The sequence below is a fragment of the Canis lupus genome, chromosome 34, assembly GCF_003254725.2.
Source record: "Canis lupus dingo isolate Sandy chromosome 34, ASM325472v2, whole genome shotgun sequence".
In the NCBI taxonomy this organism is placed as follows: Eukaryota; Metazoa; Chordata; class Mammalia; order Carnivora; family Canidae; genus Canis; species Canis lupus.
The window spans coordinates 18,922,305-18,947,173 of NC_064276.1; the positions used below are offsets into that span (position 1 = coordinate 18,922,305).

Here is a 24,869-nt window from a genome sequence, read left to right on the forward strand (position 1 = left end):
TCTGTGCCCCCCAGTCTTGCTCCCTGAGCTCTGCTCACGCCCTCTGCCAGGATGTCCACTGCTCCCTGGCTGCAGCTTGGGCAAAAACACACTGAAAAGAAAGAGGGCCACCCTGCGCGCCAACCCACCGTCATCCGGCACCACACGCAGTGCCGCGCGGTGACGCTCTGGTAGCACTTGATACTTTTGTGGCACCGGTCACACTTGACGGAAGAGTTCCCTTCTACCCACGCGTGCTGCATCACCTGCAGGAGGGAAGGGAAGGATGCCAGGGAAGGCTGCAGAGCCACAGCCCAGGGCCCAGGGCCCTGGGAGGAGAAAGGTCTGGGAGGAGCACAGGGTTGGGGGGGTACAGAGGGGCCGCTTTCTGTTCAGAGGATGTACTTAGTGGGCACGGGGCTGCTTTGCTGAATTGCACTGACTTGGTCCCTCCCTGCCTAACCACCATCACGCTAATCAAAGTAGACGAAAAGCCACTAGGCCTGCACTTTGAATAGCTCATTCACCCTGGCAAGCAAGCCTCTGAACAGCATCTTGTCTGGCAGTCCATCTGTCTGTCTTGCAGAACTCCTTGCAGAGTGATGTGCTTGTGTGCGCCCTCTTCTGGAAGGCAGCGCGATGCAGGGAAGCACTAGAGGGCTTGGGACCGGGACAGAGCTGGTTGGAGTCACTGATCTTCCACTTTGCAGCAGGGTGACCTTGCCAGTTCCTGGACCTCTCTAAGTCTCAGGTCCCTCATCTGTAGAAATTGGCATGATAAGCCCCACCTCTGGGTTTTCGGGGAGGATTAAAAAAGATAGTGCCCTTTGAAGAGCCTCTCTGGCACAGTTCTAGCCCTTGAGAGGTGTCCACTGAGAGATAACTCCCTTTCCCCTCCCGTCTTCTATAGACCAGTGGCTCTCAGCCTGTTAGAACCACCTGGGAACTTCTAGAAGTCTTAATGCCCAGCCCTCACTCCAGACCAGATGAACCAGTATCTGGAGACAGGATTCATCATTAGTTTATTTTAAAGCACTCTGTATGATTATGATTATAATGTGCAGCTAAAGTTGAGAAGCATTCTAGAAGGAAAACAGAACAAAAATCCAAAGAAATTAGTGTGGTTCAGCAGCCAGTGGCTTGCATATCTGTTTCCTGGAGGGCTGGCTGTACCTGCTCCTAACCCGGAAATGCCACCAGGACAACCCAGGAATTTGAGAAGCAGGTGGGAAAATCAGTGTGTGTGTGTGTGTGTGTGTGTGTGTGTGTGTGTAAGTGGAGCCAAACTGCCCCATGACACCAAATTCTGGGAGCCTAAGCCCTCAGTTAGGTCCATCTAGGATTTCTACAGAACTTCTCAAAATTTTCTAGCAGGGCACTCCAAACAACAGAATAAAGAGAATATGGACTCCACAGGAATGTGAGGACATAGCCTGAAGTGCCTACTCCAAACACAATATTAAAAACACATCAGATATTTGCATGATACCATCCTTATCTGTATTACATAAAAGTTTTTAAATTACTTATCAATTAAGTTACTATGCCCTCCCCACTAAAGTTTTTTTTGGTAAAACTGTTGCTCTAGAAGATGTGTCATGTTTATTTTGCAGCTTCTCACCTTCTGCTGCACATCCCCGCTGGTATAAAATACCCCGTTTGGTGATCAACCTGTCATCTATACGGTTGTACTGAATTTGCTCTGAGATTCTGGTTATCTCCATTTTGCAGAGATAAAAATGAAGCTTCAGAGAGGTTAAGTGACCAGCCCTGGGTTCCAAGGCTGGTAAGTGGCCAAGTAGGGACTCATGGCCAGGTCTTCTGACTCCAAGTCCATGGCTGTGTCCCACCACCACGTTGCCTTCTCCATCCTCTTCTGATCCCAGAAGAGGATGGTGAAGGACCTGGGTTGCCCCTGGAGATTCAGAAGGTTGTGAATGTGCCCTACTGGCCCGTCAGTGGCCTTCCTCTGTTGTGTGTGTGCAAGTGGCCAGAGTGTAGGTTTAGGGCCTGAGCCCAGGAGGTACACGGTGCATCCTGGTGAAAGGTATGGACATGAAAAGAGGTGTGTATGGGCGTGCTGCAGGAGTAGACAAGGGACCATGCGGTGTCTCATGGGGCATGCATGTGTGTTGTGGAGGTGCCCTTCTTTCTCAGGAGTCCTTTTGTGGAGAGCTGGATGCTACTTCCTGCTGCTAATCATCTCCTGACTCAGGTTGAATGGACTCTTCCCTCTGCAGGATCTAAGAGTGTCCTTTCCCTGCTAAATGTAAGGAGAGTCTACTTCCAGACTCTATAAATGGCATCACCCAATGGCTAAGTTCAAAACCAGGGAGCCATTCCTGACCTGTTCCTCGCTCTCATCCCCTATGTCCCCATCGCCAAGTACTGGTGGTGCTACCTCTAAATTATGTCTCAAACTCTCCCTTCATCTCCTCTACCTCAGCCAGAATGACAATCAAAATATGCGACAACCAGCAGGCCAGGGGACCCTCAGTAGAGACAGCCACCATGGTGCTATAGTGTGAACATTAGTGTATTGAGTGTAGCAAGTGCAGACCCCACCCCAGGCCGGCCCTCAACAAGGCACTGCCTCTTGCCTAAACTGTTGGAGGAGCTCTGTGGCCCCCTCTGATCATTCTCCTGCCCCATGGTCAGAGGAGTTAACCTGATTCACAAACCCAGTCATCACATCATGTGCTTAAAGCTCTTCAGAGGCCTCTTTGCTATGTAGGGGGTCCCCTTCTGACTCCAGAGCTGGCCTCGTGACAACTTCCCCAGGCTGGACCTAGCACTTTCAGAGAACATCACCTGTCACTTCCCTCTAAGCATCTTCTGTCCCAGTCACACCAACCTAAGTACAGATCCTCGAATACACCATGTCTCTGCCTTGCGCTCAAGGCTGCTTCTGCCTGGGGTGCCCTGGCCTCCTTGATGCCTTGTGAAGTCCTCCTGATTTGGATTCAAGACAAAACTCAAATGCCACTTCCTATGTGGAACCTTCCCTGGCCTCCTCCTTGGTGCCTCCACTCTGTCCCACATAGCCCTCTTGTCATCATACATCTCACTTTGTATGTAGTATTGCTTTGTCTGTCTCTCTCCCAAGAGACTGCACAGTTCTGGAACAGGCTGGGGACCATCTTGTAACTTGCATACCCCCTAACACAGTGCTTGGCACACAGTGGGCACCAGGGTGATGCTGATGGATTGATGGATGAACGGGATGATTTAAAGGGGGTCCTTGAGGCAGAGAAGGGACTGGATAAAACTTTCTGCCCAGGAATCTGTGGTGATGGACATGTTGCCTGGGATGCTGCATGCAGTAGACCATGGCAAGAGGTAGCACTAACCTCACCGCCCCTTTTGGTTTTTGAGCATGTTTTGACACATCCAGGAATGTTTTTGGATACACAGCGTTCATGGACAGTATATTTGCAGTCTGGAAAAACAAAAAAAAAAGGAAAGTGCTTTTAAGTCGCCTCCCAGGTTGGTCCAGCCATCCGCCCACCTCCACTCCAGCTGAGTCCCATGCCTCCCTCTGAGAGGCCAGTCAGAGGCAAGGGACATACGGAGCTGGCTTTCCTAGTGGAAATTTAAAATAGTCAACAGTTGCTCAGTGAGAAGACAGTCCTCGCTTCTCTCCCAGACATGGTTTTATACCTTCTCCCCCACCACACTGCTTTCCACCGAGGAGCACAAGTGCAGGAAGAAAACATCCCCAGAAAAGCATTTTCTGCTTAAAGGAAACATGAGGAGTCCTCCTCTTATATGCCCATGCCATGCAGAAAAGAGGAGGAGGAAACAGAACGACTGGGGGTGTTGCTCACTTGGGAGGCAGGCAGGCCTGGGCCTGAACTCTGGCTCTGCCATAACCTTGGGTAGCTTTCCTCACTTCTCTGAAATTCAGGGTCTTCTATAAAATTCCGGATAAACTTGCCTCTCTTTCTGTTTGCAAGGCTTTCACAGCATTAGATGAGATCATCTGTAGACAGCACTCACTGTGTCTCTGTGTCCAAACAGCTATTCCACACGTGATCATTGTGGCTGTTACCACTTCTTGCTACCATGCGAACAGCAGAGGCCCACAGGCCTGGAACCCACTAGGAATGAGACTGGGCTGTTCTCTAAGAAGAGTGTGGGAGCTGGAGGTGACTGGGTGCTAGAAGGACTGGTGGCCCCTGCACTAGCCCACTGATGCTGGCTCTTGGCATACTGGGGGTCCAGCTCTGCCAAGGTGACTTTTGTGGCCAGGTCACGTGCTGCCTAGCTCATGTGAGCATGCTCAGATGAAATGGTTCTGCAGCCTGAACCTCACCCAAGGGCTCTCCTATAGTAGTAGTTTGCTGGGGCTCCAGTGAGTCCAGGCGGAGTGTCTGCTGCCTATATGGTAAGGTGGCTGGCAGGACTCTGCATCGCAGGCCCTGGGCGCTATAAAGCCTTTGTGCTGTAGTCTCTCCCCCTCTCTCCTCCTCCCGTCTCCACTCTCCTTCCAACATCACCCCTTCTCCTTCCTTCCCCTCCATCTTTCTCCCGTGGTCCTCCTTTCTCTGTTCTCCTTCCCTCCTTTCTCACCTGTTTTTTTTTTTTTCCTCCTTTCCTGTCTGACTTTACTAAATGGATTACAAAGAGAAACAAATGGAGGGTTTTAAATTCCATTGTGCTTACACAATAGTTTTATATTGTTTATTAATAACCAACACCTGGCTTCAGCAAAATAAACATTTGCTAGCAAGACCCAATTAAAATTAGCATGAGATGTTTTATTTATTTTAATTTTAATTTTTTTAAAGATTTTATTTATTTATTCATGAGAGACACACAGAAAGAGAGGCAGAGACACAGGCAGAGGGAGAAGCAGGCCCCATGCAGGGAGCCCGATGTGGGACTCGATCTCGGGACTCCAGGATCACGCCATGGGCTGAAGGCAGGTGCTAAACTGCTGAGCCACCCAGGGATCCCCATCATGAGATGTTTTAAAATCATGTGTGACCATTAACAATTTGTTTCTAGGGCTCTAGGGCCCATGGCAGGATTCCGACAACAGGACAGTGTCCATTTGACTGGGGCAAAACAAAAGTAGGACAGAGAGCTCTTGCTTTATTCCCTGCTGTTGGTCCCTCAAACTAGGAAGCAGAAACACCCAACCTCTCCCTCCATATGTGCAGAGCAAGGCGGTTCCTGGGGAAGGGGGGTGAAGGGAGTTTACTCACAAACGCAGCACAGGCCTTGCTTCCGAACACCCATCAGCATAACGTGGCAGAAGTTGCAGTAGGTAGGCTTCTTGAAATGCTTCATGGTCCAGGCGTGCCTCCCATCCCCCTTGGAGCCCTGCAGGGATAAGGGCAATGAGCTGCTGAACGGTAGCCCCCTGCTAGCAGAAGCCAGGGAGCGTCTCCCACAGGTCTCCTCCTTCTTTCGGAAAAGACCTCTCATATACAGAAAACAAAATACTCATTTATTTAACTGTTTTAGGGGTTCCTTTAAAAAAAAAAAAGCACAAATCGAAACAAAGTCCTTTGTTTCTAAAATTAGCAAATATTAAAAACTCAGATATTCCTGAGTGGGAATGTATATACAGGGGATAAAATAAGACCTCTCCTATATGGCTGGCAGAAGGTAAGTCACAAACTTTTAATCTATCTTCTACTATATATCCACCCATCCATCCATCCACCCATCCATCCATCCATCCATCCATCCATCCATCCATTGTCATCATTTTTAACTACTTGTAACTTTTGACTTAAAAATTCCCCTTCTTGGATTCTGTCCTAAAGAAATACATTTTTTACATATTTATTTATTTATTTGTGAAAGAGAGAACATGAGCAGAGGGAGGGGAAGAGGAAGAAGAAGAGAGAGAATCTTTCAGCAGATTCATCCCTGAGCACGGAGTCTGATGTGGGGTTTGATCCCAGAATGCTGAGATCATGACCTGAGCTGAAATCAAAAGCCGGCTGCTTAACCGACTGAGCCACCCAGGCACCTCCTCCCCCCCACACAAAGAAATAATATTTGAAAGTAAGATGAACATTTTGGTGCTCTGCCAGATGTTTAAATACACCATTGTTTAAAATAGTGAAAAACTGGAAATATCCTGAAGATCTCAAAGTTATCCAAAGGTTAGTTGTGGTACATCCATATGATTTATTTTTAAGTGACCATCAAAAAGATATTAGTAAGAATATCTATTGGCGTGGGAATGTGCTCACGGTACAATGCTAAGTGAAAGCAGTAGATTGCAAATCTGATGATATATTATAGCTTCACTTTTATATAATAAGATCTTGGATGGGAAGAAATGTCACTAAATATTAACAGGGGTTAGCAGCCCTACAGATTTACTTTAATTTCGAATTTCTCCCATCTTTGGTGTTTTCCAAATTTTCTACAGTGAGCATGTGCTGGTTTTATAAGCAAGAAAAAGCAACTTAGCAAAAGCAATGTACTTCCCTCAACTTTCTGTGCACAGATAAAATGGCAAAGAGACAAAGACAGAGAGAGGGTTAAACTACTTCCTCCAGACTTGGCCCGGAAGCCAATTCATCCTATCCAACTAGATGAGCCAAGCCTCACACAATCACACACCTTCCCTGGAATACCAGAACTTCCCACTTCTAGCTCTGGGAGTACAGTGTCACTAGAGGCTGTGGCTGTAGGAACATGCCTCCATGTATGCTGTCCCTAAACTTTTCTAATGGCTTCCATCAAAAGACTAACACCCTTGGGCTGGTCTTACGGGCAATAAGAACTGTGGCAATAAGGTAAGGAGGATTGACAGGTACATAGGGTCCAGCGTGCCGAACTCCCACCCAGTTCCTACTTCTGGGCACCTCTGGCTTGGGCTGCCCACAGCAGCCAGCTCCATTCCTGTGCCCAGATTGTGTTCCTTATGGTCTTTGGAGAAGCCCATCTGTTTTTCCAAATGCTGGTCTCCTCCCTGGGGAAGGCTAAGCATTTTTCTTCTCACCACCTCAAAACCCTACTTCTTTCAAGATCTGAGTTTTACAGAATTAAAATCTTTTTATTTAATGGTTTCCACTTTAGCAAACAGATTTACTAGTTGATTAAATGATTCATGAAAATATTGATTCATCTCTTCATTTGATAAACATCTAACTCAGAGGATTTTTGTAAGAATTAAATGAAATAATGTAAGTAAAGCTTCTAATCTTGGTGCTTACTACATTGTGAATTACAGCTTTTATTAAATTTCTCTCCATGTTAGACACTAGGGAAGGCAAAATAAGCAGAGTGTTTCCTTATGTGTAAGGAGGTAGGTATTCACCCACGCCAGAAATGAAGAAGAGGGGTCCTGGAGAAGTTGTATAAATAGTCCAACACTATAAAATAACTAGCGACTGATTTTAATAACTGGGAGTCTTGCTGGCTTGAGCCCATGTTCCTTACATCCTTCTCCCCTACCTATACAATCAATCTAGGGTTTTCTTTTATGGACAGGAGTGAAATTGTACATTCTTCAGCACTGCTTCTTCATATAGCCCGAAGGACTGTCATTTTATCTGAAAATCCCTTTATTAACTAAATCAGCTGACTTTCCTTTTCTCAGGTACTATTTTTATGGACACAGGGTTAGTTAGAAGCAGAAAGACCCAGATGAAGGCTAAAGTAATATTTCTGCTTGGGTTATAGCGCCATCATGTGGCCCTTTCATTTCTGCACATCGGAGGCTACAGGGTGAGGGCGGCACCTCTCCTGTGCCAGCCAGGGTCTATGTGCTGTCACAATTTCCCCAGGAGACAGACTGCTTCTCCTATGCAACTGTGCCATTCAGAGATCTCAGACTTTTTAGTGGCCACGTGTGGGTTTTGAAAAAGCCAAAGGAACCATGTGATTTTTAAGACACTGAGGGATGCTTTCTTCAGAATCTTGACTATAAAATGTAAAAACTACAATTTAGTGCATATTTAAAAATAAATGCATAAAGCTTTATTAATAAAAACTACATTCACATTTGCTTTTGCTTGCCACTTTACTGGTGTAAATTATGGTCTTCTGCAAGGCTGGTCTGGCATCTGGTTGGGGGGCTTTGGGGTTAATGCTCCTTTGGGGATAATGCTCTCTCTCCCTCTTCCAGCCATATGATAGTGGATCCCCTCCATGCAAAGAATTGCATGACACCTTGGACTTAGCAAGTCCAAAACAGAACAGAAAATAGAAATTGCTTCCTCGTGATTAAAATGTCTCATCTCCATTCCCATGTTTTAGAGAAAAAAACAGATATGCTGGAACTTCCACTTTGATTCAAGTATCGGAGCAGAAAATATGCCCTCCTTATCTGACCACCCCAAGTCCTAGCTCCTGTGGGTTCTTACACTTGATAGGTTCTTGATAAGGAATCACTGAATAAAGGGTGTGCTCTTCCGGAATATGGAGATCGGCCTCTGGTACTAACTAGGTGTGTGTCCTAAGGCAAGTCTTTATCTTTGTGGCCCTCAGTTTGTAAAATGAAGAGGCTAGAGCATGAATCACCAAGATCTTTTCCAGCTCCGACTTCATGGGTCTTAAGGAATAAGAAGCAGAAGTTGTATAGCTAGCTCCTGGCTCCCGGATTTCTACTTAGCACTTGGGAAGAACTGGACATGCTAAGATGATTGCAGGATTCTTCGTTCTTGAGTGTTGGGAATGGAGGCTCAGCTTATGAATTGCAGTTCTGAATTATGCAACTGTCAGACAGAGACATTATGGGTAATGATAGCCAGCTAGAGGCTAGCCCAGCTGAACTTCCTCTCTACCGCATTTCAGCAATCTCAAAGAGGTGGTTAACACAACCTGTGCAACAGTCCTGGTATGTGCTTAATGTCACCATTTGTACTTCTAGTTCTTATCTTTCCTACCTCATATATGGAAGTTATTTCCCTTGTAAGATAAGCGGACTAGGTCAGATGCAGGCATATATTACCACTGATTTCACCTTAAGCCTCCTACATACCCCCTACTCTGACAAACCTGGGAGGTTTTTCTAATACACTCTGAACTTTCTGTCATGTAGGTCTTTGACCAAGCTTTTCTCCCAGCCATAAACTCTTTCTTTTATCATCTTCCATCGGCCAGATCATACCCATCCTTGAGAACCAGATCGAACATCCTCTAAGGGCTTTCTACCTGAACTTTACACTCAAGAAGGAGATATCAGACTCCCACATGTACTTCCGGCCAGGTCAAAGGACCTCCAAAGCTTCTTCCCTCTTTCTCACTCCTCAGTATGGGAGGTTTTAGAAAGCTTGGGATCTTTGGAGTCCAGTGCAAATAAATTCTGGCTCCTCCTTTACCCTTTAGGCCCAGAATCTCAGCTTTCCATCTGTATACATTGGGGGGAAAATATCTATCTAATCTGGTTATTTTGATGGTTAAATAAGACAGCGTCACTGAACGCCCTCTACCTTGTGATAGACCAGTATCTCCCCTTCCTTCCTTCATCAACACTCTTAGCATACTTTAACCTAATTTGTTGAAAAGATGAAATTCTCCCTTGACTTTTTTCTCCCCCTGCCTGGTTGAATCTAAGCTTCTGATAGGGGAGTATTGTATTTGTGTCCCCTTGCAGTGCTCAGAACAGTAGCTTTATTTAATTTAGTAAACGTCCTCTGTCAAATGAATGACTATATGCCAGGCACCAACAGTAGAAAGAGAAGACTTTGGGGCTGGTTTAGAGCACATGGTGTGTCCACGGGGAAGTTGAGGTAGGAGCCAGGGCCATATATAGACATAACTTCCTTAAGTTATCTAAGCTTCTAAGTGGAACCTGATGCTTCTGAAAGGCAAGAACTCTTTGAGCTCAGGCTTGCTGACTTACAGAGTCATCCATGCCCAGCAGGACCAGCAGTGGGATGGTGGTCATCCCTCCATGGACCCATTCCTCTAGCGACACAAAGCCGTCCCGGTCATAGTCCATCCCTTGTAACATCTCCTTCAGTATCTGCAGAACCCAAAGAGCAACAATTGTACACTTTTATCTTGTGCTTCCCTGCCTCCCTCTGTCCCCTTCTTTCTCTTTTGCTCTGTGTGATCTGGTCTGTGTTTTACCTCTTTTGTCCTCTGATTCCCAGTGAGCAGAGCAGTGAGGGAGCAAATTGGGTTGAGGAGGCCAGGGTTCCATGCCCTGCCCTGTGTGGCCTTCAGCCAGCCACCTCTACTCTCTGGGTTCTGCTTTTCTCATCTACAAGATGAAAATAACATTGCTACGTGTGTAGCAATGTAGTGACAGTAAGAGAAAATGTGATAGGGGATAAATTCTAATACCTGACTCACAGGAGTCCCCAAATGTAATTATTATTAATAATATTATCTGGTGATTGAGAAAATCTTTAAAATTTATTCTAGCTCAAAATTCCCTGAACTCCTGTTATGAAAACTTGGTTCTAGTGGAAAGGTTAGGGAGTATTATTAGGTATTATAATATGAATTATGTCTTTCATTTTTAATATCAGAGAAGTGGGGAGTATAAGACCCCAGAGAAGCTGCCTAGAAGGAGGTGAGTTTGGGAAAGCATACACAGTAAACATTTGTATCCTGAGTGCCCTATTTTCATCTTGAAAGCTTATTGGACATCTCCTCTTACTTCTGGAAACTTACAGGCCTTAGTTCCGTGGGATCCCATTCCAGATACTGGGCGATATGAAGCATCTGGTTGACAATACGATCCATCTCCTAGAAAACATCAAGAGGAGAGAACCATTGAAGATGTGTTTTCAAGAGCAAGACTCAAAATCAAACCCCATGGGAAGATGGGCAGGGCAGAGCGTGAGGAGCAGCAGTGTAACGTACTGGTGTTTCCTAAGGAGCTCACCGTTTGTTTCTGCTCGTTATTTCAGCCTTGACCACAAAGCTCTGTGCAGAGGAGATGCTCACAAGAAGCACAGAACATGGATAAACCAGAGGTATGAAGAAAACTCACTGTACACTGACCTCTTCTTGGATCCCCCTGGACTCACCTTCCTTCCTCAATTCTGCACTTGGACTCAGCATTGAAGGCACCCCTGTTTTCTCCTTTGTGGATTCTTGTCTCCTAAACACTTATAAACCAAGGTAGTTCACTCCTCCCTCTTTTATCTCTCCTCATTCCTGCAGCTTTAGCAACATGAGATCCATCTATATTCCTCAGGAGTCAGTGTGTGTGGGAGGGGGCGAGGGGTAAGGCCATTGGCACTATGACTCAGATTCCTTTGGGTATCTCTCTTCCCTTTGCATCTTCTCCAGCCATGAGTCCAGGACTCTGTGGACAGGAAATTGATAAGGGCTACCTTTGCCTGGTGAGTGAGACTTCTGTTTGGTACTGAGGTCAGGCTTTATTTAAAACCTCACAGAATTGTGGGATGCTGGGGTGGCTCAGTGGTTGAGCATCTGCCTTTGGCTCAAGTCATGATCCTGGGGTCCTGGGATCAAGTCCTGCATTGGGCTCCCTGCAGGTAGTCTGCTTTTCCCTCTGCTCCTGTCTCTGCCTCTCTCTGTGTGTCTCCCATGAAAAAATAAATAATATCTTTAAAAAAAAACCCTCACAGAATCGTTGGATTGCTAATGAATCCATGCACCAAGAGTCACATGGAAACACACTGGACTGAGAGGCATTTGTATCTCTGGGGCACCATCGAGGATGTTCATAGTGAGATTGATCAGGGGAGACACGCTGGTGAACTGAAGCAAAGTTCTAGAGTGTTACCTCCACCAGGTAGATTGCTGGATCAAAATAAGCCAGCTAAAACCCAGCAGGGATTTAAAAAATTGTATTTTATTTGAAATTTTTAAAAATGCATTGCCAAACCGCAGATGAGGGAGTAAATACAGGTAACGTAGCGGGCAGAACAGTGGGGACGGGGCACAGCAGAATGTGCAACAAAAAAGAGCTTGTGCATCTAGGCGGGTCCAAGATTCATTGAGTAAAGCAACGTGATTCAGGAAGTGAGAATCAGACTCGGTCTTGGTCTGTGCGAATGGGTGGACATTTTCAGGAAGCAGAGAAGGCAGATTTAGGAGGAACTTGTTCTCTGGATGTCTATCTGGTCAGGCCACGTGTGGATATGTATAGAGTCATGGAGGAGTGGGTTCAGTTCTGTGCCATATTTTAAGAATGGCATTGACAAACCAGAGCTCGGTCAGAGTGGTTATTTAAGCCTACCTTGTGAGAAACAGTGTAGACATTGGGAGAATTTGAGCTTAGAGAAGATCATGGGGATAGATGTGACAAGACCTTCTGAACCTTAAGGCCTATTATATAGGGCCAGTATTCCACTGGTCAGCTGCCCTGGTCCTACACAAGACAGAAGTAAGCCGAGGGATGTAGGGAAGGAGGAGCCGAAGGCTGGCCTATTTTGCTGGCTTTGCTGGGTTGTGGAGGGGGAGGAGAGAACAGAATCCTATTTTGTGTTCAGAATTTCTCTGGCAGACTAGAGGTGCCTTTTGTGCAGGAAGGCAGCTCTCTCCAACAGTCCCCCCAGCAGTGGAATGGCTGTCTTAAGGTAGAGAGCGAACTCTCCATTCCTGTGAGTGTTCACATAGAGCCTGGGCTCCATCTGCCAGAGATCATCCATGGGAAGTTGAATTAGATATTTTTACTGAGGACTCACTTCCATCTACCCATGTTGTCTTCCAAATAGATCTGGAATTTAACCACTTCTTACCATCTGCAATGCTTCTATCCTGGTGCAACTTACCATCATTTCTTGTCTTATTTTCCCAATAGCCTCCTAATTGGTATCCCTGCTGGAGTCCCTAAAGTCTAGTCTCAACACAGCAGCTGGAGTGATCCTTTTAAACCCAAGTCCTGTCATCCTTCCGCTCAAAATCTCCAATGGTTCTCCATTTCTCTAGAGACTCTTCCAATCACTGATATGGCTTGCTATGTTTGGCGAACTCTCTTCGCAACCACCCCAGGTCATTATTTCTCTGATCTCATCTATTACTTGTCACTTTGACCTCTTCATGATTCTGCTCCATCACTCTAGCCTCCTCATTAATCGCCTGACATTGCAGGCCACCTGGGTGGCTCAGTGGTTGAGCATCTACGTTTGGCTCAGGGCGTGATCCTGAGGTCCTGGGATTGAGTCCCACATCAGGCCCCCTGTGGGGAGAGCTCCTCCCTCTGCCTATGTCTCTGCTTCTCTTTGTGTGTCTCTCATGAATAAATAAAAATAAATTCTTTAAAAAAAATTGGTTGACATTGCAAGCACCCTTCAGGACCCTCACATTTGTGGTTCCCTCTGCATGGAAGGTGCTTCCTCTACATGTCCTCATGACTCACTCCCTCACTTCCTTCCAGTCCCTATTCAGATGTCTCCTGAGGGAGACCTTCCTTAGCTCCTCTAGTTAAACCTGCAGCTCCTCCCCCCAGCACTTCCTTTCCCTCCTTTATTTTTCTTCCAGCACACACGTCTCTCTGACATATCTTGCTATGCTTTATAGGGTGTGTGCTTGCACTAGAATGAAAGCTTCATGAGGGCATGGATTTTTGTCCAGTGGCTTCACTGCTGTAGCCCCAGCGCTCAGAGCAGTGCTCGACATGTGACAGACACTCAATCAACATGTGCTGATCAAATGCTTGAGAGTCAGTCCTCTGGTTATTCCCTGGCATGATGCAATCCAAAGCACTGCAATGTGGCTATATGGATCCCTAAAAGGAGCCCTGGGTTTAGAGGACATTGGGATGACTTAGTTGGTCTAGTGGATGTGTTTCCTTCCTTCCCTGTGGGGCTGGTCTGACTCAGTCCCATGCCCCTCAACCTCAGAGCCTTTCTGTTAAGGAGTCCCATCTCTGACACTGGGAGTTATGAGCACAGGGCCTGTCTGAGTCTGTTTGCCTTTCCCCCTTTCTGCCTTCTTCCTTCGCATACCTCCTTTCACTCCATGATCCATGTCCTATCCCCGAGGGAGAGTGGGGGCAAATTTCAGGCTTTCCCAGGCGCAATGGGATGGGACCATGTGCTCAGAGCAGAAAGAACCAGACCTGTTGAACAAGTGCCCTGGGTATGAGAGGAAGACTGGGAAGTTAAACTAGGTAAGATAGTTCAGAAGGAGGACTAGGAGTTACTCCCAGGTAAGTAGGAGTTCAGAGGATCTCCCCTTCTGAAATTTTATGATCCAGGGCTTCTAGAATTGAAAAGGCCAAGGTAGTGTTCATTCTGCCCCAGGCCGGCCCTCTTGGAAGTAGTAGTGACGGTTTACCAGGATTTCTGCAGCCCATTCTGAGACATTGCTATTTCTATAAAGATGGAACTGGAAGGTTTTAGACTCTTCTGCTACCTGCTCCCCTCTCCCCCAGATTTTTTTGATTTCAGGAAGGACATTTGGAGTAAGAGCTTACCGCTTGGTCCAGAAGACCGTTCTCATCCGAATCATAGAGACGAAACATGACTGCAAGAAACACAGAGGTGAGGCTTGAGGTGTACTCCGGGCACCAAGGAGGGGCTGCGGCTTTGATGCTGCTGGTCTTTAGATCAGTTCTGTCACGGGCCAACTGCAGCCAACTCATCCACCCTCCAAGGTGCAGAGTCTGACTTCTCACACAGAGGGTGGGAAAAGAGGGGAAAACCCAGTTGTCTGGCTTTTAGACCTGTCTAAGCAATTACCCTGTGGCTGATGAGATCCAGGTCATAGCATGATTCCTGGTAGAGCATGCATACCTTGTAGCATCACTGAAACACAGCTCAAAGCAAATACCCAGCTGGTGGTGGGCAGAGACACCAGAATTATAATTGGGACATTGCTTCTATTGCACACAGAAAGGGTGTGGATTTAGGCAGACTCACATCTGGGCCTTGTCCTGCCTTGGTCCTACCTCCAGGGCATCAAACAAGTCATTTAACTTCATTGGACCATGTTTCTTTACTTGCAAGATGGAGATTCCAACGGTTTCTTTCTCCTAATTTTTTTTTTTTAATGAAGATTAATATGTAAATGATAGGCCAATTTTTTCCTCTGCCATAATTTTAATTGTTCTATATAAGAGATAAAAACAAGCATAAAATGTATTATAAGATATATATAAAATAAATATATTAAACCTTTAAAATGTTCATAAAACATGCCAAGTAAGATTACATAAATAGTAATTATTTTTGCTGGTCATTTTAATACTTCGAAAGGCTTTAGGAGAAGATTTTGACAATCTTGAGAAGTTTAAATTGATGTGTTCTTTCTCTTAACATCCCCATAGCAAGCAAAGAAGTTCAACTACATTTCATTCACCTCAGGATTTAATGCCAGCCATGATCATTCTAAAAATTGATACTGTGACATCTATATGTTTTTGGCCTCATTAAAGATTTCAGAAAGATTGAGCTTATATGATATAGATTTCTATTTAGGTGTCTTACTCCTTAGTCACACAGTGCTTGGAATGTAGAGAGCACTCAACAAATGTTATTTATTGTTATTTTCTCTCATCAGTGAATATTTTTGTATGGCATTTAATAAGTACAATGCACTATCCTATGTGCTTTACCATTACTACTTATCAAATTCTCAATAAAGGTATGAAGTAGTTACCATTATAGAAGCTATTGTATTTGTTTTTCTAAAATATCAACATGCTACTCAGAAATATCTGCTGTCATGTTCTAGCTGTAGGGAGGTGATCCAGGATAAGGAAGATCTGGGAGAGAAATTTGGGCAAAGGACTAAATTTTCATTTTCAGGACATGGGAACTTAAATTCATCTAAAAGGTAGAGATCCTGTCTGTGAAATTAGTCTGCTCAGAAGTAAGCAGAGTGGGGAGCAGAGCTGAACACATCTTCATTTTCTTCCCATTCTTGAAATCCTTCAACAGACCTTTCTCGATGGGGCCTCCCTTGGCTGACCCTTCCCCCACATACTCACTCAGGACCTTTCAGTGTTGTCCCCACAGGTCACAACAATCCTGCTAGGTGGCCCATGTGTTGTCATATCTTTCTACATGTTTTAATATCCCTGCACCTTGTGTTTGTTCAGTGGTGTGATTGTAGTGGGAGTCGAGATTCTTTCAAAGTAGGATCACAGTCTTCTGATTCTCCATGAGTCTTTAGAATGTCCTGGTCAGAGGCATTCAGCATATGAGGCTGACTTGCCAAACAGATGGCTGAATGACATAAAGGACAGACCTTCCCACTACTGCTGTTCCCAGACCCTGGGTCTGGGCAACTCAACACAGAGCTTTCTTTCTCTTGGTCCTACTATGCATGGACAGTAGAGCTAGAAAGAACTAGAAAGAAAGCATCCTTTTTTTTTTTTTTTTTTTTTTTTTTTTTTAGCAGCATGGCCTTGGGCAAGTCATTTACAACTTTCTGTGCTTTCTGACATAAAATGAGAATATTCACCTTGACCTTCTAGGGTTATTGTGAGGTTAAAATGAGATAACTCATTTAAAATGATTAGCAAATAAAAGGTATTCAATAATGAGGGTTATTGTTATTAATGTACTAATGAGAGGTAGGATTTCAGGCTATTATTTCCAAAAAGATATGTGTTTGGTTATTAAAAAAGAAAAGCTTAAGTTGCTTTCAATCATTAAAATTAGAAAAGGATCTGAATTCATCTGCTTTAATTAAAAAAAAACAAGCAAACAAGATGAAAAACTCTAGATGACAAATGACCAAGTTTCTACAACATAAGAGGCAATGGCAATGTATGGACCATATTTGGATCCTGATTCAAACAAACTATTGGAAATATAGAATTGGGTAAATTATCTGAATATTTGATATATAAAAGGTGAAATTAAATGTCATTTATGTCAAAGGGTTTTAAAATCAAGCTGGGAGGCCATTAAGGAGGTATAGGCTTTATGCTCTTCCTCATTGGGTAGAACTGTGAACTCTGAATTGGACCAAACTGCAAATATTCCAAGGACTTAGCCCGAACACCTGCAACTGGCTACAGAAAAGAGACTTTGTTTAGTGATGGCCTTAGTCACCAATTAGTTTTCTGCCATCAACACCAATCAAAGCTCTCTGTAAAGAACATATACAAGCATTCCCTTTTGTCTTTAAAAACCCTTGACTTTTATTTCTTGGGAAGGGCACTATTTGGGTTGCTGCCCAAATCTGTGTTCCCCTAATTGCTATTCTGAGGCCCTACACAAATGCTTTTGTTCTTATTTTAGCTCTGCCTCTTTTCTCTCTGGATAGGCAATAGTAAGGAATCATTGCCTTTCAATGTGATAATGGTGCTGTGGTTATATTTAAGAAAAAGTCATATTTTAGAGGTACCTACTGAAATATTTACAGGGAAATTATATGATGTCTGGAATTTGCTTCAAAATATTGTAGGGCAGAGGGAATGCATGGGAAGTATAAATAAAACATGATAAGCAGGTAATTACTGAGGGTGGCTTATGGGTATATGGAAGTCCATCGTGCTTCCTACTTTTATCTATGTTGGAAATTTTTTGTAACAAAAATTTTTTAAAAATACAGTTTCTTTTTATTGCCATTACAAGACTCAGCCTGGGAATCACTAATATGAAAAAATCTGCCATATCCTCTCCAGTAATTATGAACAAATACAATGCCTATAACTCATATCCAGCTGAATGTTGGGAATAATTTCACATTCACTTTTAACATTAACCAAAAGAAACAGAAATCCGCTATATTTGCCACTAAATTAGCACTTCAGACTTACAATTGTTAACACCTCAAAACTACGGGGGACATTTTAAGCTCAGCTAATGAGATAACTTTCATTTTTGTTTTGGCAAGGGTTAACCTTTGCCAGACATTTCCTTGTTAATGTTTAAGTTTTATTGATGAGTCTTATTATTAACTGGAATTTTGACTTTTGCCATGATGTGTGTTTTTTCCCTTAATATCTACTAAGGTCCCAAGTGGAGCCAAAACAATGTTCCTTTTTTAACAAGATCCTATTATCTCCTATTTTAAAAGTCTGCCTGTAGGGTCATGGAGGTAGGGGAGGCCATCCCCACAGTGAGTCTTCTCCAAGACTACAGGCTGTTTCAGCCACTGTGGGATTTCCTTTCTGGCACCAGCCATTACTCTCTCTCTGAAGATGTGTTTTTGAAACCAACTTCAGTAATATTATGAAACCAAGCTCAACTCCCTTACTTAACTAGTCCCTTTTCTCTAGAGGTCAAAAAAACTTGGGGTAAGAGTAGGTGAAGAAATAGAAATAAGCTTTAACAAGATAGAGGTTGATCAAGAAAAAGGAATTCCTCAAACTTAAAGAGCTGCTTGGGTATAGAATAGGAGAAGGAAGATAGGTGTTGAATAGCCTCCCTTGAAAAATATGAGATGGAAGGAGATTTCTGGTTGGAGGCTTTTGGGAAGTCCTGCCAGCAAAGGAAGGGGGTCTTGACCCCTTGTAGAGACTTCTCTCCTTTTCAAATCCTGATTCTCAATACCAAGGTCTCAGATGCACTTCCTACTCTCTATACAACTGGTATTATATCCCAGAAAGAAAGAAATGTTCAGATCACTGCTGGAGACAGGACAGAAACACCTTCCCCAAGCAGATGTCACCAATACCCATGATCCCAGATCAATCTCCAGCATGTTTAGGATGAAATCAATATCTTCTTCTAGGAAAAAGTTGAAGCCCCTTGACAGGGTGAGCACTTACATTCCAGCTTATCCTGCGGTCTCCCAGTCTCCAGTAGGGACAGGTAACACACGACATCCTTCAGGTACACTATTGGGGATTCTGAGCCTGGAGATGGAGCAACAGGGTTTCCTAGGAGGGTTGCAGCCACTTGGTCTTTAGCTGGCACTTGCTTCTCAGTGATCTTTGATTCTGTGATAGGCAAAAGGAAACCATCCAAAGGCACTCAATGTTTAGCAAATATCAAACCCCTTTTGCTGCTCCATCATTTTTTTGATAGAGGAAAGAATTTTATACAAATGTCCTCAAAAGTGTTGGTTACTTAAACATGATCAAATCAGTGGCCCTAGAAATCTAGTTTGTAGAGTTCATACTCTGAATGGACCCCAACCTGACCCTTTTAGAATCTATATCCTTGTAAGAAATTTACCTATACCCAGTGAATTTTCAGAAAATATTAATAATAATTTTTAATACTATCAATAGCCAACAGGTAAATGCCGTTTAGCCTAATTGTTGGGGAACACACTCAGTTTGTAGCGTTTTGGCTAGGATTCCAAATCCAGACTATTGGTCATTCACCAATATACTCTCTCGCAATTTTCTTCTCAAATACATTTAAAGATAAATAAAAAGATGAATATTCAAAAGAGAAAACTGGAATCAACAATCAATGAGTTTACAGAAATTAGGAAGAATTTTGACTAGCTGCAAGCTTAATCATTTGGATTAAGAAAATGCAGAAGGTGGTTGATCATACCACAGGAACGGAGGAAGTTTTCCCTCTGGAGATTTCTTTCTCTTAGGTAGGAAAATACTGTCTCTCTTCTACTCTTTGTCCTCTATTTCAGAAACATGAGGTTATTACTAATTAGAAAACTGGGCACCTATATTTTACTGTGGAATTATATTTTCTTGAGGCACTTTAAGGGTTATCTCTCTTCTCCCAGTCTCTCTAGACCCATGCCCAACAGAAATGATCTCTTAATATCCAGTAAGAGAGTGCAACTCACAGAAAACACAGGGAAAAGTAAGAGGAAGACTGGCAGCGGCAAATCCACTTAGGTGTTGAACCACTAAGTAATGGAGTACTGAAGGCATAAGCAGAGGAAGAGACAACCCCAACAGTAATGCCTGCTGGGGAAGGCCATGCTACCAGTACACTTTTTGTTCAGAGAGCCAAAGTGCCAGGCAAAGGCAAACAGTTCACATCAGGCTAGTAGAGCTGTGCTACATGAAAGCCTACTGGGTCCTAGGAGTTGGGTTGTGATCTGAGAAGGGAGTTAACCATGATCCAGATGGACAGTGAGTGAGACCACTGTCTCACTGACACACTCTGTATGTTGCAAGGGGCCCTGTGAAGAGATGACAGAGCTTATGAAACAGAGCTGCAAAGAAGGAAAGGAAGCTCCATCCTGAAGTCTCCAAAAACCAGATCTTTGGAAACAATTTCCTACTGGACAAGATCCTCAGGAGGTTTCAGGAAGCTATAACCTCTATTAAGTAGGGGCAGAAAGCCTCAGGGGTGAGCAAGTTGAGATAAAAATACAATAGGATGAGATAAAAATAAGGATAAGGATATAGGGAAATTGCAACAAAATTACATATTGAACAGAAGTAGTAAAATCATTACTGGAGGGAAAGTTAGGAGAAAAACATAATAGTATATAAGACAAATGTGAGAAATCCTTTGTTGGATAGCCCATTATACTTCAAGTTACTGTTATACCCTCAGATTATCCATCCATGGAAACTTTATTACAATGAATTCTATTTTGACAAAATTGGAATAATGTCCCATATTTATCCTTCTATTGAAACAACTAAAAAACTGGACAAAAGATATGAGAATAATGGTTCATAGGTCCCTGAATGTGGTAGCACCAACGGTGATCCCAAGAGATAAAAAATGAGATGATCCCTGAAATTGCCACATCATACCATCCAGAAAGAGTTTCTAGGCTATAGCACAGGGAAGCAGAACCTAGGAAGATCGTAGAAGTCTCTCTGAGTTGAGGAAGCAGAGTTTAGGGTCTGGGGGAGTCCAAGGTGGCTAGAGTTCACAGAGCACAGCACCAAACAAGAGGAAGCTGCTCAGAGAGAATTTCAGAGATTAGAGGGTCCCCTGTATCAGTGGAGAGTTTCCCTCCATTATTCAGCTGAGTAACAATTAGCACAGATGTGTGAGACCACCTGAGACTGGGGAAAGAATCAGTATTGGAGGGAACAATCCATGGAATGCAGGAATAGTATCTATTCTCACCAACCAAGGTAGAAAACTCTCATAACTCATGAGGCATTAGATAGAGTACTTAGAAGAGTTTTGCTTTGGTAGTTGAGTGAAATTAATAAATGCTTATCTGGTCCTGCCTAACAAAGCTTTAAAAGCTTGACCCAAAAAAGGTCAAACTATTTCCAAGTAACCTAACTGGGCCCCAAAGCAAAGGTCAAGAATTTTTATAAGAATACAAGAATATAAAAAAAAAAAAAAAAAAAGAATACAAGAATATCCAATACCCAATGATGTAAAATTTTCAAAGTCTGGCATTTAATAAAAAACTGAAAAGTAAGCAAAGAAGCAAGAAAATATGAACAATAATAATGAGAAAAAGCAATTGACATGGAGCCAGAAATGACACAGATGATATAATAGGTAAAAACTTTAAGATAATGATTACAAGTGTATTCCATATATCCAAGGAGCTAGAAGAAAAGACTGCACATGTTAAGTGGAGGCCTAAAAGATATTTAAGAAATGCCCACATCAGTTGTCTAACTTTGACGTGTGTGAAATGAAAAATGCATTGAATAGGATTAGCAGTGGATTAAACATTGCAGAAGAAAAGATTAGTGAATTTGAAGGACAGCAATAGAAACTATCCAAAAAGTCTTAAAAAAAAAAAAAAGAATATCCTATCAGTGAGCTGTGGGACAACTTCAAATAGACATGAAACTGAAATACCTGATGAAGAGAGAAAGAAGTAGAAAAAAATGGAAGAAATAATGGCTGAAATTTTTCCAAATTTGTTAATATTTGATAAAAGCTACAGAACCTCAGGTCCAAGATGCTCAATGAACCCCAAACATAAGAAACATGAATAAAACTACACCAAGGAACATTAAAGACAAACTGATTAAAAGCAATGATAAAGAAATAATAAAAGAAGCCAGAGGAAAAAAAGACACCTTATATAGAGAGAAACAAAGATGATAATGACTCGTTTTTTTCACTGGAAAGAAAACAAGCTGAAAGCTAGTGGAACAACATCTTTAAAGTACTAATGGAAAAAAAATCTGTCAATCTAGAATTCTTTTTAAAAAAATTTATTTACTTATTTGAGAGAAAGAGAGAGAGAGAATATGAGCAGGGAGGCAGGGGCAGAGGGAGAAGCAGACTCCCCACTGAGCAGGGAGCCTGATGTGGGGCTCAATCCCAGGACCCCAGGATCATGACCTGAGCTGAAGGCAGATGCTTAACCAACTGAGCCACCCAGATGCCCCCATCAATCTAGAGTTCTTTACTTGGTGAAATATCTTTAGGAAAAAAAGGCAAAATAAAGAATTTTTCAGATGTACAAAACTATACAAAACTGCAATACAAGAAATGATAAAGAATATTTTTAATAGGATTATACCATATGGAAACCTAGATTTAAACACAAGAATAAAGAGCACTAAAACTGGTAACCACATGGGTAAATATAAAAAATATTTTTATTAGTTAAATCTCTCTAAAAGATAATTAACTATTGAAGCAAACGTAATAACAATGTGTTGTGTGGTTTATAATTTAACATAAATAGAAGTAAAATATATGATAAAAATAGCACAAAGGCCTAGATGGAAGAAATAGGGGTATATTGCGCTAAATTTCTTATAGCATATGCAAAGCGAAATATTACTTGAACATAGACTGTGATAGTTAAAAGACACTAAAATTATATAATAAGTTATAATCAATAAGATAAAAAAGGAGATAAGATGAAATCATAAATAATTCAACTAATTAAAAGGAGACAGAAAAAGAGAAAAAGGGAAAGAACAGATGAAGAATAAAAAACTAATAGCAAAATGGTACTTTTAAACCTAACCATATCAATTATCACAGGAAATGTAAATGTTCAAAATCCTAACTACAAGGCAGAGATTGTCAGGTTAGATTAAAGAGAAGACCCAACTACATGCTTCCTATAAGAAAGTCAGTTTCAATATAAAGACACAAACATATTACAAGAATCAAGAAAGATACCATTATAACTCCAGTTAATTAAAATGGCAACATTTATTATGAACATAATCATAATAAAGTAGATTTCAAAGCAAAGAGTATTACCAGAAATAAAGAGGGTCATTCATAACAAAGAGATCAAATCATCACAAGAACATAAAAATCCTAAACATTCTACTCCTAGATCTTTACCTAAAAGGAATGAAAGCTGTCCACGCAAAGATTTACACAAAAATATTCACATTTTATATGTAATAGCCCCAAACTGGAAACAACCCAAATGTCCATCACTAAGTGAATGGATAAATAAACTGTGGAATATCTACCTATATATCAGAATACTAATCAGCATTAAAAATATGTTAATTATTGATACACCCAACCACATGGATAAATTTTAAAATTATACTGAATGAAGGAAGCTACGCTAGAAAGTATACATGTTCTATGATTCTATGTATAAAAATACAGAAAATGCCATCTAATCTACAGTGACAGCAAGCAGATGAGTAATAGTACAGAGGAGTGGTGGTTAGGGAGGGTGGGAGAAGGATAATAAGGTAACTTTAGGGATGATAGATATCTTCATGATATTGATGTGGTACTGGTTTATAGGCGTACACATATGCAGAAACTTATTAATTATATACTTTAAACATGTGAAACTCATTTAATACCAATTATACCTCACCAAAGCTGTTTTAAAACACTATTGCAGCCTTTTCCAAAGACCCTTAGATTACCAGAATTATGACTGGATCTTGAACCACTGTTCTAGTCTACACTGAGGTGTACTGTTCATTCCAGTCAGGGAAATGCTGGTGTGCAGAAGGAGAAGGCGCACATGGTGTTTTCCCTCCTCAAGCTGCCTTATGTGAAACACCTCCAACCTGAGCCATCTAAATCCCCTCAGGGATCATCAGTAATAAAAGACTAACACCCTCTTCCAGATTACAGAAGTTCTGTGTAGGTGCCATGTTCATAAACTCTTTTCCTTGAGGGTTCTTAGGCAGACCTGACTTACTCCACTTTCTCTCTTAGTCTCCGTATTATTTGTTGCCTTCCAGCTAAGGAGTGTTGCATAGTGGAAAGAATACCAAGCTAGAGGCAGAGGCCTGAGTTTCTAGCTCTGTGTTTGTGCTAAATGATGTGTGATCTTGCACAAGTGGGCTTATTCCTACATCTAAGCTCAAGATTTTTCATCTGTTGAAAAAGGGGCTTGTATAAAAATTGATGTTTACCAAAAGCCTTGAATGACATGAAAAATGTGAGTATAATGTTAAGTGAAAAACAAAGCTGGTTCCAAAATTATATGTGGAGACTGATTTCAATTCAGTAAAAAATGTATAGAAAAAACCTGCAAGGACACGTGTGTGTATGTGTGTGTGTGTGTGTGTGTGTGTGTGTGTGTGCATGTATGTAACTGCCTTGGTAAATTATGGGTAGTTTTGATGTATCCTTCTTTTTTGGTACCCTTCACAATTTTTACAATGTAAATGTGTTACTTATTATAATTGGGAAAAACTGAGGAAAAAATGGAAGGACTTTCTTAGAGTCCAATATTCCAAGGTGCTGAAACATCTCAAGAGCCTGAGAAACTAAATAAAAACCCTGAGGCTGAGGTTCACATTCTTTATCTCATTTAATTTTGGGCATTCAGGGGAGGTGTATTCAGGCTTTCCCAGCTGACATCCTGACAATGACATGTTGCTCAAGGCTCTGAGTCAATGTCTGGACTCCGTGAAAGCCCCTCTCTGTTGTGCTTATGAACCCAATCATTCACTGACCTGGTTTTGGAAATGAATAACTTGAAGTGGGCTGTTCTAGATTCCAGCTTGGAGATTGCTCTGATCGGCCTAAATAGGCCATACCAAATGAGAATCTAGTCTCCTCTGACTTCTGCTTGGGTGACAAGAAAAGGCTGGGATTTTTAACAGATGGCTTGATCTAAGGTGATACCAGAACTTGGCTCTTCCTTACTGGCAGAGGCCCCTCTCTGTGGTATCCGTCTGTCCCTATCTTCCTGTTTGTGGTGAACAGGGGCATCTAATTAAGACATCCATAGAAGGTGGCCTAACAGGAAAAGGATTTTCTGCTTTAAATCTCAAGTCACAA

General features: G+C 42.5%; 1 protein-coding gene across 7 annotated transcripts in view; it reads right to left on the reverse strand.

The window, feature by feature from the left end:
* Positions 1–24,869, reverse strand: part of DGKG (diacylglycerol kinase gamma) — a 205,367-nt gene that overhangs the window by 120,486 nt on the left and 60,012 nt on the right. For 6 of the 7 annotated variants that reach the window (XR_007408100.1, XR_004811855.2, XR_004811854.2 and 3 more), the window contains 7 exons: positions 18,548–18,718; positions 14,297–14,346; positions 10,576–10,650; positions 9,797–9,919; positions 5,190–5,307; positions 3,330–3,418; positions 129–245 (listed from right to left, as the gene is read on the reverse strand). Coding sequence is in view for 1 of the 7 variants with exons in the window: in XM_025451551.3 (XP_025307336.1) it covers positions 129–245; positions 3,330–3,418; positions 5,190–5,307; positions 9,797–9,919; positions 10,576–10,650; positions 14,297–14,346; positions 18,548–18,718 (743 nt within the window). In the remaining 6 variants the exon portion in view is untranslated. The remainder of the gene's footprint in view (positions 1–128; positions 246–3,329; positions 3,419–5,189; positions 5,308–9,796; positions 9,920–10,575; positions 10,651–14,296; positions 14,347–18,547; positions 18,719–24,869) is intronic. The other variant, XR_007408101.1, reaches the window with a different exon arrangement.